Source organism: Phyllostomus discolor, chromosome 9 (genome assembly GCF_004126475.2).
Source record: "Phyllostomus discolor isolate MPI-MPIP mPhyDis1 chromosome 9, mPhyDis1.pri.v3, whole genome shotgun sequence".
In the NCBI taxonomy this organism is placed as follows: Eukaryota; Metazoa; Chordata; class Mammalia; order Chiroptera; family Phyllostomidae; genus Phyllostomus; species Phyllostomus discolor.
In genome coordinates, this window is record NC_040911.2 from 35,174,089 (window position 1) to 35,189,792 (window position 15,704).

At 34.9% G+C, this 15,704-nt stretch overlaps 1 protein-coding gene across 2 annotated transcripts in view; it reads right to left on the bottom strand.

Annotated features, from left to right (window-relative positions):
- TAF4B (TATA-box binding protein associated factor 4b) overlaps positions 1–15,704 on the bottom strand; it is a 125,817-nt gene that overhangs the window by 19,135 nt on the left and 90,978 nt on the right. For both annotated transcript variants that reach the window (XM_028524786.2, XM_036009189.1), the window contains one exon: positions 6,038–6,148. In XM_028524786.2, the coding sequence (XP_028380587.1) occupies positions 6,038–6,148 (111 nt within the window). The remainder of the gene's footprint in view (positions 1–6,037; positions 6,149–15,704) is intronic.

The following is a 15,704-nucleotide window of genomic DNA, read 5'->3' on the forward strand; positions in this document are numbered from 1 at the left end:
CTAGATAGAAAGTGCATATACTTATCCACATGGTAATTTCTTCATTTCAGTTAGCAAATGAACACTATTTTAAGCATCACAAAATAGAACATGTGTAGTATAAGTACCATGTAGTGATTTGGTACTATAACCACTTATTTTTTTTTAAATCAGCATTTTCAAGACAAATGAATAATTAAATGCTCTCAGGAGGCCTCATTTATTTACACTTGTAAAAAACTGCATGCTGACATTCCAAAATTTGTACTTTCATAGCTCTAAAATCACTTTTATGTATAATGACATGATATTTTAGACTCATTCAACAAAAGTAAAGAAATACTGTTATATCAATGTGGAATCATCAGTAAGTTACAGGAACTATTTGAAAGTATTGCTAATAGGAAAAAATATGATTTCTAAACCAAGGATCTAAAATTAATACAGGAAGTAAAATTATTAATGTCTTTACATTCCAAGAAACCCCAAACACATCACCTAAGCAATATAAACACACAATACATACATGTAAAAACTTTAAATCTTAAAGTTCTAATTTATTCTAAGTATTTATATAGCCCATATTAATTTAAAAACTATATATATTTATTATATAAACTTCAAGCAACAGCAGTAAATTCAGGACAAATTCAAGTACTCCCAAGTAGTAAATTTTAAATATTTTCCTCAGCTAAAACCAACAGGCTGCATAAATAGCGGGTTATATAAATAATTGGTACTTGTTTTTTGCCAGGATACCACAAGGAGACAGTAACTAATGCTACTCAACCTTACCAAGACTTCTGAGAATATCAAGTGTAATTATGTAAAGAGGCCAGTATAATATACAGGATCTGGCAGAAGTAACAGCTGCTTCAGTGTGATTGGTAGGGTAGTAATACAGGTGTAATAATTTATAGTTTTTATTTGAACATTTCACCTAAAATGCCATATGGTGTGCTTGAGTATGATATTGTTATGTTACAGAATTACATGCTTATGATTTTGTAATAAAAGATTTTGTAACAAAAAAAGGTATGTTATTTGTGCCAGACCCAAAACTGTACAAATAGAAAAGTCTTTTTAAGGATAAGAGGTAGTTTTGCTTTGCTTTACATAACAGGAAAATAAAAACACACACTAAAGGATGAAGGTCTAAAACTAATTTCTCCAAGTTTATCATTATCGTTGATTCATTACACAGAAAACCAGTAACTATGAATGCTTAATTTACTAGGTTAAATTTTCTGAATTGCACAATTTTTTTAACCACCATCATTATATTCAACCTTCTAAACTAAAAGCTCTTCCATCAGTAGAAAAGACCTACATTTGAACTAAAGATAAAGAGTTAGTCTTCAAAGAACTAGACTTTACCTCTCTACCCTCTGGGATTATATGCTTATTCCAGAAAATGTATATTAATAGGTAAGATTTCAGTTTCTCATCTATAAAGAAAAAAGCAAACAAAAAGTAAAGCTTTGGTTTCCAAGGTCTAGAATATTAAAAATATAAATGGTTTCATACATCATTTTTTTTGTTATTTGTGAGAGAATAAAACAAGTGAATAAAGGGCTTTTAACAACCCTGATGAATGCAGTCTAAGTAACTGAAGAGGCAAATAAGTCAGCAATATTCTCTCTCTCTTTTTTTAGCAGTATTCTTAATAAACACTGAAAAACCATAGAATAGGTTTCTCTCCAGTTTCCCATATTTTAAAAGAAAAACTGCCTTTAAAGTTAAAACATCATGAATTTTAAAAAATTAACAAAAAAGACAGTCTTCTGCTAATTTCAACGTAAGAGCTGTACTAAAATGTCACTGGCTCATTAAAGAAATAGATGTTTTCAATTCAGGGTGGCATTAAAGTACTGGTTGTTGAATAATTCAGTGAAAGTCTGACAACTATGCAGGCTTAAAGTCCAGAAAATACAGGGGAAAATACATAAGCTTAAATTCTCAAAACAAAAAAAGCACCAAGCAAACAAACAATGCAGTATATTTACACCCAATTTAAAACACATCTGGTTTGAAATTAGAAAATAACTTTTTCATTTTGATATTGACACATAAATCATATAAACTGATTTTTATCACTGTTTTGAAACAGTATATTTCTCTCTCCAACTCCACAACCCCTCCCTATGGACCTTCTTGGATTCAAATATACAATCAATGAAAATACATTTTATAAACTCTAAAATGTTTAATGTTTCTAAAATTTGTGACAAACTCAAATGAGACAGAGAAGAGAAGCTCTGGAGAGATTAATGGACATTTCAAATTCACTATGGCTCATTAGTACTACTTAAAAAAATACTACTAAAAGCTACAATAATGGTACTATTACTATAATGACAACAATGTCAATTTATTAAGCCTGTACCTTTAGGCCAAGAACTAATTAAGCATTTTACATAATTCAGTCCTTAAAACATTATAAGGCAGGTTTATAATAAAACATTATAATACCCATTTCTCAGATGAAGGAAAGTGAGGTTTGGGGTTTAAAGAACTTGTCAAAGGTTACAAAACTTGAGAGTGAAGAACCAAACCCAAATTTGTCTGAGTCAAAGAACATGTACTTATTCAACAAGCTACAATGCTTCCCCCCACAAGCAAACATTTAACAGAATTTGTTGAATAATGCTACCATATAGAAAAGTAGGACAGGGACTTAAAAATCCCTGTAGCTCTTTCTTAAAGGAGTTATAATATTATAAATAATAACAAGTATATGAACGAAAAAAGTTATAAATAACTGTTCTTGCCACAAAATAAAATAGTATGCTAACTAGCCCATATTTATAGGAACATTCTTAATCATGAAATGGCATGCCCCAGTTTTAATAAAACACTCACAAACATTTATATACAAATAGACCAAAAATAAAGGGGAATGGGTTGTTCTGTGCCAGAGAGGTAGATACATAAAAAACTCTCTACTAGCCTAGTTTTACCATATTTTTAAATGTACCATATTAAGATTTAGAATCTTGAGGACACTATGCTAAGTGAAATAAACCAATCATGAAAAGCAAATACTGTATGATTCCACTTATATGAGGCACCTAAGTAGTCAAATTCATAGAATCAAAGTAGAATTGTGGTTACCAGGGGCTGGGGAAGGGGGAAATGGGGAGTGGTTTAGCAAGCTGAAAGAGCTCTGGAGGTATGTTGCATAGCAATGTGAAAATGATTCACATTGACTGTACATTAAAAGAGGTTAAGGGTGAAAAAAAAAGATCTAGTACTAATACATAAGTAAGCAAAACAGATATACATTGATACAGTAGTCCTGCTACACAGATATAGTAGCTACTAGCCAAATGTGACACTTAAAATTTACATTAACTTTTAAAAATTAAAACTACTTCTCCAGTTACATAGCCATAACTCAACTGCTCAGCAGCCATATGTGGCCACAGACAAAGAACATTTTCATCAAAGAAAGTTCTCATCAGACAGCACTGGCTCAATATACAGAAACATTCGAATACATGAGGGAATTTGTAATCAATATAAAGTTGTGTGTTATAAAGGTGGTACAGTCATACCTTGGTACTCATCAGCTGCAGGACTTGTCAAACCCCATACGCATCGCATTTTCATGAGAAAAAAATGTTTCAGCACTCAGCGCTTTCTCAGGACTTGTCACACTTGCTAGAACTTGTGCGAGTCATTACACTGCCCCACAGGAGAAAAGGCTTCATCTTTGGGTACTCGCTGGTTAGGCACTCGTCACGAGTTCCAAAACAAATTAATGACAAGTACCAAGGTACCGCTGTATTTCAAATCACTGAGGAAAAAATTAGAATAATGTTGGGGCAATTTGCTAGCCTGGGGGAGAATGAGGGAGAACTGAGGTCAATAAAGCTAACTGTGTATCTCAATGCTTATTAAAGAGAAACTGTGAATGAATCAAAGATTTGTATCTAAAAGGTAAAATAAAAGAAGTATTAACATAATTTTAAGGAAGGTACACAATTCCAGTTATAAAATAAATAAGTCTGTCTTGGGGATGTAACGTACAGCATGGAAAATACAGTTAATAGTACTGTATTATACATCTGAAAGTTGGTAGGAGAGTAAATCTTCAAAGTTCTCATCACAAGAAAAAAACTATGTGTGGTGCTGAATGTTAACTAGGCTTATTGAGGTGATCATTTTACAATGTATACATAGGATATCAAATCATTATGTTGTATACCTGAAACTAATACAATGTTGTATGTCAATTATATCTCAATGTGGAAAAAAAAAAGAAAAAAGAAAAAGAAAGGTTTGGCCCTGGCCTGGTAGCTCAGTTGGTTAGAACGTCAGCCCAATAAGCCAAGGTTGTGGGTTCAATCTCTGGTCAGGGCACATACAAGAATCAACGAATGAATACATAAGTAACTTACACACATCCTCCCATATGCTTTAATAATCTCCAGACTACCTATAATACCTAATGTAATGTAAATGCCATGTAAACAGATGTTATAATGTATTGTTTAGGGAATAATGACAAGAAAAAAGTCTGTGTATGTTCAGTACAGATGGAACCATCATAGGCCTAACTACACAGTACGCATCAGAACAGTGTAACATTTTTTCAAGTATACTCCTTCTGTTTGAATCTAAGGATGCAGGCCCTGTGGATATGGGCGGCTGACGGTGAGTCATACTTTTAAAAGTATGGAAGTAAATTATGTGAGGGAGATTATGGAAAAAGGGGAAATCTGAGGGGCAGAACAATAGGTATAGTCTGATCTCATTTAAGTGTAAACAAAATCAAACATGGGGATTGTAAATGCACACGTGATACGTGCCCACATTCATTAGGTTTCTTTCAGGCTATGTTAAAACCTAAACCGTGGTTACACCTGACTGGGCAGGGGATGGGAGACTGCACATTTGTGAGGAGTAAATATTTATTTTTTCAAATATTTTTATATTGTGAAATTTTTTTATTGCATGTGAATGCACATTGCATGCATTACATTTATAATGAAAACAATCCTTTCTCTACTGAGGTGACTGCCATTCATTTAGAAATTGTCGATGTTAAGGGGTCAATGCTGGGGAGGAACATGTCTCAAAGCACATTTAAATTTTACAGAGCAGATAGTTAAGTCAGGCTCTTTATAGCTAACCCCATCTCAGGGCTCTCTATGTACCTCTATCTTAGATCTGATGATCAATCTGTAAATCTAATATTATATCAAATAACTGCTCTAAAGATTAAGTAAGGTCCTTCCTGGGTGTTACACAATTAATGATATTTATTGAGTATATATATGCCCAGTTCTGTGGGGGATACAAAAAAATAGGATTATAGTCTTGCTCAAGAGGTTTAAACCTCACAAAAGAAAACGTGCACACAAAGAACAGAGACCAAATCAATGCCATGCAAACACTATGTCCTCAGAAAACAAGTCGGTGTGGGAAAGAAGAGTCAGGATTCGTGAAGAAGTAAGGTGGCAGATTTTATCTTTTTTTTTTTTAATTTTTTTTCAATTTACTAGGTTTTTTTTTAAGATTTTATTTATTTATTTTTAGAGAGGGAAGGGAGAGAGATAGATAGAGAGAAACATCAATGTGCGTTGCTGGGGGATATGGCCTGCAACCCAGGCATGTACCCTGGCTGGGAATCGAACCTGGGACACTTTGGTTCCCAGCCCGAGCTCCATCCACTGAGCTATGCCAGCCAGGGTAGATTTTATCTTTTAACAGACAGGCTGGATTTAGATACACAGAGAGGAGAAAGAATTACATAAGACCACTAAAAAGAATGCACAGAGATAAAAAAATGAGATAGTGAGACTCAGTATGACTAGCTATGGGTAATAGGAAGAAGTATAAAATACGTAATGAGGAGTAAAGTCAAGGTAATACAAACCTTAAAAACACAATAAAAGTTAAGATTTTATGACACAGACAAAGTGGAATTTTCATAAGCACGTGACAGCAATAGTGTACGAGGTAGGGTAAACTATAATGTTTGCATGTCTTTGCTTCCTTTTGGCATGCTGTCTGGACATGAAAAATAAAATAACAAACACTGTATCACTACCTCATTTCCAGACCCAGATTCCAGTGGTCTCTTCTTCCTTGGTCCAATAGCAGCAAGGGCTGTGAGGTTAGCATCTCTTTGCTGAATCTGTGCCAGCTCCAACTGTTGTAACTGGAAGATGAAATTTAAAAAAAAAAAAAAAGGCAATGTTTACACATAGTCATGCTCAGAGGGGGAAAGAAACTGATCACTAAGCCTAGTTCTGTGTTCTTCATCAAATAGTTTCAGTGTAAAATAAACATTAGATTTTCCTAACCAAGGGCACATCATTTCCTAATTCACTTACTGCAACAAAGTCTTTAGTCCTAAATCTCTAAATGGAGAGGCAGAATTTAGGTAAGAAGAAGTACAGAATACAAGAAGAAAAAAAAAAGAAAGAAAGGAAAGGCATCTAGAGCTAAATCTCTTAGTTTAAACACAAGTAAGAAATGCCTGAAAAATAAAAATTGAACATTAAATTAGAGAGAAATTGGCCAAACCACAGTCAACCTTTTCAGATTAAAAGAAAATCACTTAAAGACAGTTTTTTTATTTTAAAGGAAATAGTTCTGTGCTGTATGATTTATAAAGCACTTCACTAAAAATTAACTCATTTAACTCTCATAACCACACCAAAAGGTACATATGAATTGTTACAACACATGAAAATTATACATATACTTCATCCTTTTTTTTTTAAGTTAAAGGAGGCAGTGGGGCTCTAGAAAGTTAGAAAAACTTCATAAAGGTCACACAAATATTAAATGGAAGAAACACGACTCAGAGCCAAGTGTTCTCATCACATCATTTTCAACACAGCACACTTTCTCACGGATTCACTTTACATTTATCTTCATGCCAAATACTGAAAGTCAGTTAGTATTACTGTATAAATTCCATCATACTTACCCCAAAATGACCAAAGGTACAATATATAATTTTTTAGTAGGGAGGTACTAAACTATACAAGGGTGCTCATGAAAGATGACCCATTAAAAGTCAGATCAACAAGATATTAAAACTGGAAAATAAAAGCATGGAATATAACATCATTTACCAAAGCAGTAAGTGTCACATGGTATTCTTTCAAAAACACAAGGTGAGGAAGTCAAATAAAATATCATTGTACAGGTCCTTAACCTTTTCCAGAAGAGCAAGAATGTTCAATTCCCATCAAAGTCTTATCACTATGGAAGGAAAAGGGGAAAGACTCTGGCTCTGGTTGCTCGGTGAGTGTTCAGCACGATCAAACTCCAGGACAGTCAACTGAAAGTCACCTGTTGGGAAACCTTATATATATGAATGTTTTTACATTTTATATATAATACATATAAAGGATATTCTTAGAGGAACACTGATCAAAGTTTTAACATTTAAAAAACAGCAGGATGAAAACAGGAAATAAGTGTATGGTGAAACAGATGGTTTTAAGAAGGTACAAAGTAAAGGTCACTTCAGATTATTTTAGACAATAACAAAGAATAAACCACAGGTAACTGAATCTTAAGTGAAGCAGAAACCATTTAACTAAAAAAATTAAAACCATTGCCTATCTGTTCCACAAATTACATGGCAGTAATCCTTTTAAATGGTGTTCACTTATGTATAAATTGCTAGCAAACTATTTTCAAGAGTTTTAAATGGTCTTTTATTGATGCTGGCCTTCATAATAAGATATATAGTTTTAGAGTCTGATGATGTCACATCCTGAAATTCTAGGTGACAGAATGGATTTTAGTTCATCTACCTAAATCAAACAAGTTATATTTTTATTCTTTGTAGAGAAATGGCATCTGCAAGATAGTCATACCGAATAAATAAAGCTTCAAAATTGACCTCTGTCATCAAATTTCTCTCCCTATGTAGTAAAACATTTTCTCCTATTCTGTGAATTATACTTTGGTGTTTTGAAATCTCATATACATTTTAGAAAATTTTTCAAAACCCTAACAAAAAGTGAAACTGACCATAGTTTTGGTTGGCTGTAAACTTTCTCAAAAACAGTCTATCTTGGCCAGCACAGTACAGAAAAACTAGACTTTTTCAAGGGAAAAGGGAGGAAGTTCTGGGCATTCATGCAGACTTGACATACACAGTGGGTGAAGACAACAGGCTCAGTTCAGTAAAAACTAAAGTGCTTGCTGATGGAAACAGGATTGCAAATGACATGATTATCTACACAGAAAACCTCAAGTTAGCTACAAAAAAGAAAAACCAATATCCTCCTAGGACTATTGAATGAGTTTAGCAAGGTTTCAAGATGCAAGGTCAACATACTCAATAATCATCTCTCTAAATAACATTAAGGTACACTGGGAAAAATAAATTTTTTAAAATGCCACTTACAAGAATAGCTCTCCCCCAAATGAAATAGTTTCAGATATATCTATCATGTACAGGTATTTGTATTCTGTAAACCACACAATGCAGATTAAAGTAATAAAAACAAGTATAGATAAGTAGAGAGAAATACTCTATGTTCATGGACTGCAAAACTCAACAAAGATTTCAATTCTCTCCAAGTTTATCTACGGATTTAACACCATTCCAATAAGGTGTTTTTTGTGTTTTTTTTTTTTTTTATAAATATGGGTAAATTGAGTCTAAAATTTACATGGGAAGGCAGAACTAGAAAAGCTAAATCAGCTTTGGAAAAAAAGAACAAAATTGAAAAAATTACACCACACAATTATAAGAATTACTCTAAGGTTATAGTAATCAAAATAATGTGGTACAAAGGATAGACACAGATATGGGACAGAAAAAAGAATTGAGAAATAGAACATAAATATGACCAATTGATTTTTGATCAGAATAGAAAACAATTTCATTGAGAAAACAGTTTTTTCACCAAATATTGAAGCAACTGGACATCCATATGCAAAAAAAACTACCTTGACTTCAACACCTCACACTTTATACAAAAATTAACTCCAAACATAAACTATAAACTTCTAGCAAAAAGCAGAAGAGAAGATCTTTGTAATTTGGGTCCAACAAAGAGTTCTTAGACAGAACACCCATAGCAGGGTCCATAAAAAAAGGGTTTTTTATTTTTTGACAAGTTGGACTGCATCAAAATTAAAAACTTTTGCTCTGTAAAAGAAACAGTTAAGAGAACCAAAGTACAACCTATTTTATTTCTCCCTCTCCAATCTATGTGCCTTTTATTTCTTTTTCTTGACTTATTGTGCTGGCCAGGACTTATAATCACTCAACATTAAATGAGTAACAGTGATAGAAACAGACATCCTTGCTTTTTTCCCCTAATCTCTGGAAGAAAACAATCCTTTCACCATTAAGAATGGTATAATGGTAAGGTTTTAATAGCTGTCCTTTATCAGATTCAGGAAGCCCCCCACTTTTATTCCTAGATTCCTGGGTTATTATTATTAATGGATGTTGAAATTTGTCAAATATACTTCTACATTAATTAACACAATTACATGGTTTTTCTTTCTTAGATTGTTAACATGGTAGATTATGTTGACTGATTTTTTAATATCGAACCAGCTTTGCACTCCTGGGATAATCTCTAATTGGTCATACAATTTTTATAAATTGCTAGATTTGACAAAAGTGGTATAGGAGTGGTGTTAATTGTTCTGTAACTGGGAGAATTCACTAAGTAAAATGATTTGTACCTGAGATTTCTTAATTGGAAGGTTTTAACTATAAATTCAAATTTACTTAATAACTGCAGAAATGCTGAGGCTATCTACTTCATCTTGGCCAAGTTTTGATAGTTTGTACTTTTTAAGAAATTGGTCACTTCATCTAACTTGTCAAACTATTTGCAAAGAGTTGTTCGTTATAATCCCTTCGTATTCTATTGACATCCACAGGGTCTGTCATGATTTCCCATCTTTTTCTTCCTCACAATAGTGATTTATATCTGATTTTTTCTTTGTTAGTCTTAAGAGACCAGTTTCATTGACTAAAGAACCAGCTTTGGCTTATTTTGGCTTATTTGATGTTATTTCTTTCCTTCTGTTTTCAAAGTCATTGATTTTTGCTTCTTACTATTACTTCTTTTCTTCTGTTGCTTTGGGTGTATATTGCTCTTCTTTTTCCAGTTTCTTAAGGTAAAGGCTTAGATTATTAACTTGAGAACTTTCTTCTTTTCTAACACAAGTATTTTCCCCCATCGTATTATTTTAACCTACCTATTTCATTACGTTTGAAGTGAGTTTCTTACACACAGATATAGTTGAGTCAGTTTTTTATTTACACTTGATATAATGATTTAGATGTGTCTGAATTTACATCTACCATTTTATTATTTGTTTTCCGTTTCTTCCCTCTGTTTTTTATTTATTTCCCTTTTCCTACTTGTTTGGGGTCATATAAACTTTTAGTATTTCAATGTATCTATTTTTTACTGTCATTTTATATAGTTTTTACAAAAGTTTAGTGGGGGCTCTAGAGATTACAATATATACTTTAAATTTTAGTCTATTTAGAATCAATATTTTACCACATCAAGTAGAATACAGACACATGACCCATATGTATGTCCTTTTACTCTCCATGCTTTGTTATATTTTTTGATATATTACATAAACATACATTGAAAATTCCTGACAATGTTATAATTTTGCTTTCACTTAAGCATTTTTAAAAACTCAAAAACAGACAAAGTCTATAATACCATTTCTGTTGCTCTTTTTCCCCTCCTGATATTTAGTGTTTTCCTTTGGTATCATTTTACTTCATTCTGAAGAACTTTCTTAAGCAATTCTTTTAGAGCAGGTTGGCTGGCAACATTCTATTCATGCTCCTTCATCTGAAAATGGCTTTATTTCACCTCCATTCTGCAGGATATTTTCACTGAACATAGAATTTTGGATTGGCTGACAGTTGTTTTCTTCCAGGACTTTAAAAATATTTTGCTACTTCCTACTGGTCTCCATGGTTTCTGACAGGAAGTCTACACCTGTTGAAAAAATGTCCTTTTCTAAGGCTAGTTTCAAATTTTTTTCTGTATCTTTACTTTCTGAAATTGATTATGATGTGACAGAGCCAGAGTTTCTTTACCCTGCTTGGCGGTTCACTGAGCTGGAATCTTTAGGTTTATTGCTTTCTCTAAATTAGGAGATAGGAGAGTTTAGCCATTATTTTTTCCAAAAAAATTTTCAGCATTTCACTCTTTATCTTCTTCTGAGATTTTAATAACCAAATGTCAAGCCTCTGATCATAAGCCCACAGGTCTCTGCAGTGCTGTTTTGCTTTTTGATCTATTATCCTCTCTGATTTTCAGATTAGATAAATTCTATGTCTCCATCCAAGTTAACTGACTCTAAATTTACTGTTTTCTTTTTCCTAATGTCCAACTGAACCAGTGAGCATTTTATTTCCATTTTCATTTTCAGCAATAAAATTTCCATTTTAGAACTTTATTCTCAACACACCTTGTTCCTAACAGGCTTGACATACTCTTTTTTGAGAGGATCCTCCCTCATTCCTTTATGGCTAGTGACAAAGCCTGCATTTCACTTATCACAGTCTCTCTGATATCAAGTAGAGGTCCCATAAAATTGAAGTCAGTGCCCTAGAGCACAACAGAGCAATAGCAGTTAGAGATCATTTCATCCCTGGAATTTAATACTTGTCTTTGTTCATTTTTAACTATGATAGTATGGACTTTAATCAAGACCCAAAACACATTAAAAGATTACCTTAAAGATCACATAAACTCACAGAGACAAAGTTCAATAAAGGTACTTCTTGATGCTAAATACAGATTTCAAGAACAAAATATACTGAAAAAAAATAAAATTAAATTAATGAAAACAGAAACCAAAAGCTTAGGCAGATACAAGGGACTAGATGAATAATGAATAAACCAAGTATCATATAGCCAAATCTCAGCAGGTACAGAGTCATACTTAAGAGGAAGGACTAAATTATCTAGACAATTATGATACTGACAGTATGGGAAGTCAAAAAAAGTTTATTTTCCATGTTTAAGGAAAAAGATATAAAAAATGCAGGCACTGACACTACAAGAAACAACTGCAGAGCTGTCTTTCACAATAAATGATCCAAAAATATGGTGTGGTGTCATTTCAGTCTGATTCTGCTACAAACTTTTGGAAAGTGATAATAAGGTGTAAAGTAAAGGAAAGAGTAGAGTGGTAAATTAACGTCTCCCCCAAGGATTGAGAGTGCTGTCCAACAATAAATACATTAGTAGCAATAAGAAACAGCTAATACTATGAACAGGAATGTTTGAAAGAATGTAAGTAAGAGTAACAAAGTACCAGTTTTGAATTTAGCACACAGAGACTTAAGAATGATCTGCTGCATAAATTTCAAAATTAAAGTTAAATGTACAGAAACGGTGAAAACGTACCACCAAACAATAGACTTTTTTTAATAATGAAAATTTAAATAGATTTTTTGACATGCTTTGGAAGAATTAACCAAACTAAAAAAAATATCGGGACTTCCAGCAAGATGGAGACATAAGTGGACGCACTGTACCTCCACGCACAACCAGGATTAGAACAACAACAATTTAGAGGCAGAATAACACCCAGAACTGACGGAGAATTTATCTGAATGGAAGTCGGACAGCCAAGAAGTTGAAGTAGACCCGTTCATCCAGACTGGTAGGAGGGGCAGAGATAAGCAGCCCGGTGCGGGTTGCAGCAAGGGTCGAGGCTCGGAGAGCAGAGAGCAGTGGGTGCGCAGGATTGCAGTGGGTCAACCCTGAGACCCTGAGTGTGTGAGAGGCAGCTGGCAGACCCAGTGAGGCGGCAACTGTGGACCGGGACAGAGCGCACAGCCCAGGATCCCAGGGAAGGGACTGTGGTCCCAGGAGACCGGAGCTACCACCATTGTCCCCTCCCACCCCTGCCCCCACATACAATGTCACAATCTAGCGACTGGGGTGCCCAGCCCCGGTGAACACCTAAGGCTCTGCCCCTCACCATAACTGGAGCGACCAGACCAAAAAAAAAAAAAAAGAGAGAGAGAGAGAGAGAGAGAGAGAGAGAGAGAGAGAGAGAGAGAGAGGGAGAGGGAGAGAGAGAGACATGTCTTAAACAGAAAACCAGATCAATGCCCCAGGGCTCATCCTTTTGAGCGACCAAGAGAGCCAATCTATCAGATGCACAGTTCAAAACACTGGTGGTCAGGAAGCTCACAGAACTGGTTGATTTTGGGTGCAAATTACATGAAAAAAATGCAGGTTACCAAAAAAGAGATGAAGGAAGATGCATGGAGAACCAGTAGTGATGAGAAGGAAACTGGGACTCAGAACAATACAGTGGACCAGAAGGAAGAAAAAAAACAATCAAACGGCAAAGAATAAAGAAATAAGAATTCAAAAAAACGAGGAGAAGCTTAGAAACCTCCAGGACATCTTTAAACATTCCAACATCCGAATTATAGGGGTACCAAAAGGGGAAGAGGAAAAGCAACAGATAGAACACGTATTTGAACAAATAATAAAGGAGAACTTCCCCATTCTGGTAAAGGAAATGAACTTCCAGGAAATCCAGGAAGCTCAGAGAGCCCCAAAGAAGTTGGACCCAAGAAGAAACACACCAAGGCACATCATAATTACATTAGCCAAGGTAAAAATGAAGGAGAGAATCCTAGAAGCAGCACGAGATAAGGGGACAGTAACCTACAAAGGAGTTCCCATCAGACTGTCAGCTGATTTCTCCAAAGAGACCTTACAGGCAAGAAGGGGCTGGAAAGAAATATTCCAAGTCATGAAAGACAAGGACCTACATCCCAGATTGCTCTATCCAGCAAAGCTCTCATTTAGAATGGAAGGGCAGATAAAGTGCTTCTCAGATAAGGTCAAGTTAAAGGAGTTCATCATCACCAAGCCCTTATTTTATGAAATGCTAAAGGGACTTATCTAAGAAAAGAAGATAAAGAAAAAACATGTATAGTAAAAGGACAGCAAACTCACAATTATTAGCAAGCACACCTAAAGCAAAACCAAAAGAAACTAAATAAACAACTAGAACAGGAACAGAACCACAGAAGTGGAGGCCACATGGAGGGTTAGCAACAGGGGAGTGGGAGGAGGAGAGAGGGGGAAAAGGTATAGAGAATAAGTAGCATAGAATGTAGGTTGAAAATAGACAGAGGGAGGGCAAGAATAGTACGGGAAATGTAGAAGCTAAAGAACTTATAAGTATGACACATGGACATGACTAAAGGGGGGATACTGGTGGGAGAGGGTGTACAGGGTGGAGGGGAGTGAAGTGGGGAAAATGGGACAACTGTAATAGCATAATCAATAAAAAATATTAAAAAAAGAAACTCAAGCCCTGGCTGGTGTAGCTCAGTGGATTGAGCTCGGGCTGGGAACCAAAGTGTCCCAGGTTCGATTCCCAGCCAGGGTACATTCCTGGGTTGCAGGCCAGAACCCCCAGCAACCGCACATTAATGTTTCTCTCTCTCTCTCTCCCTCTCTCTCTCCCCCTCCCTCCCTTCCCTCCCTAAAAATAAATAAATAAATTCTTTAATTAAAAAAAAAAAAAACTCAAATATAAAAAAACTTTAAAAATTAAAAAAAACAACAACAATGCTTATATAATCACTTCTGAATTACTATAATTTACTGGGGAAAGCAAGATTAATGCCAAAATACTATACTACAGAACAAAACAAACACCATACCAAAAACCTATTAACAGATGAATCTTTAAAAAAATATTTTATTTATTTACTTTTAGAGAGAGGGAGAGGGAGAAAGAGAGAGAAATATCAATGTGCAAGAGATACATGGCCCAGTTGCCTCTCTCATGCCCCCTACTGAGGACCTGGCCCATAACCCAGGCATGTACCCTGACTAGAAATCGAACCAGTCACCTTTCTGTTTGCAGGCAGCACTCAATCCACTGAGCCACACCAGACAGGGCAACAGAAGAAATCTTAAAACAAAAGAAACCAAAAAATCAAGTTATCAAAAAAATCACCCCCCACCCGAAATTTAAGAATACCACAATAGAAACACAGGATCCTTTTCAACCCCTTAAAGATAATTATTAAGCAGGCATTCTACCAAATCAAACAGTATGGGGACTGATTATTTTATTCTCCCAACAACTAAGGCTAGTTCTTATGATATCAGGACACCTGAGATTCTTGGACTTTGAAATGCATAATCTGATGCATTCCTAGTCAGCCTTTCTACTACATCTCTGCATTTCAGGAAAACAGCATATTCTATATAATCTCAATTAGATACTTTCTCCCTTGCACTTAAACATAATACTTGATTTATGTATTATTTAAAACAAATATGCTGTGCTGAGTTCATATTAGATTATAGAACCTCCCCAACCCACCCCAGGTTCTCTGGGGTTGAGATCCCCTCAAATATCCATGGTCAATCTCTCCGGCTTACGTTTAAGAGCTCAATGGAATCTATCTTAAATGTTTCTCTAGGTAATGTTTGTAGACTACCCTTTTTTTAAACAGAATCATTTTATTTTATTTTTATCCTCAACAGAGGACATGCTCATTGATTTTAGAGAGAGGGGAAGGCAGGCAGAGAAACATCGACTGGTTGCCTCTGATACACGTCCCAGCTTGGGACCAAACCTGCCACCTAGGCAAGTGCTCTAACAGGAATCAAACCCATGACCCTCACATTTATGGGGTAATGCTCCAACCAACCAAGCCACACCAGCCAGGGCTGGTGTGCCTCTTACACTTC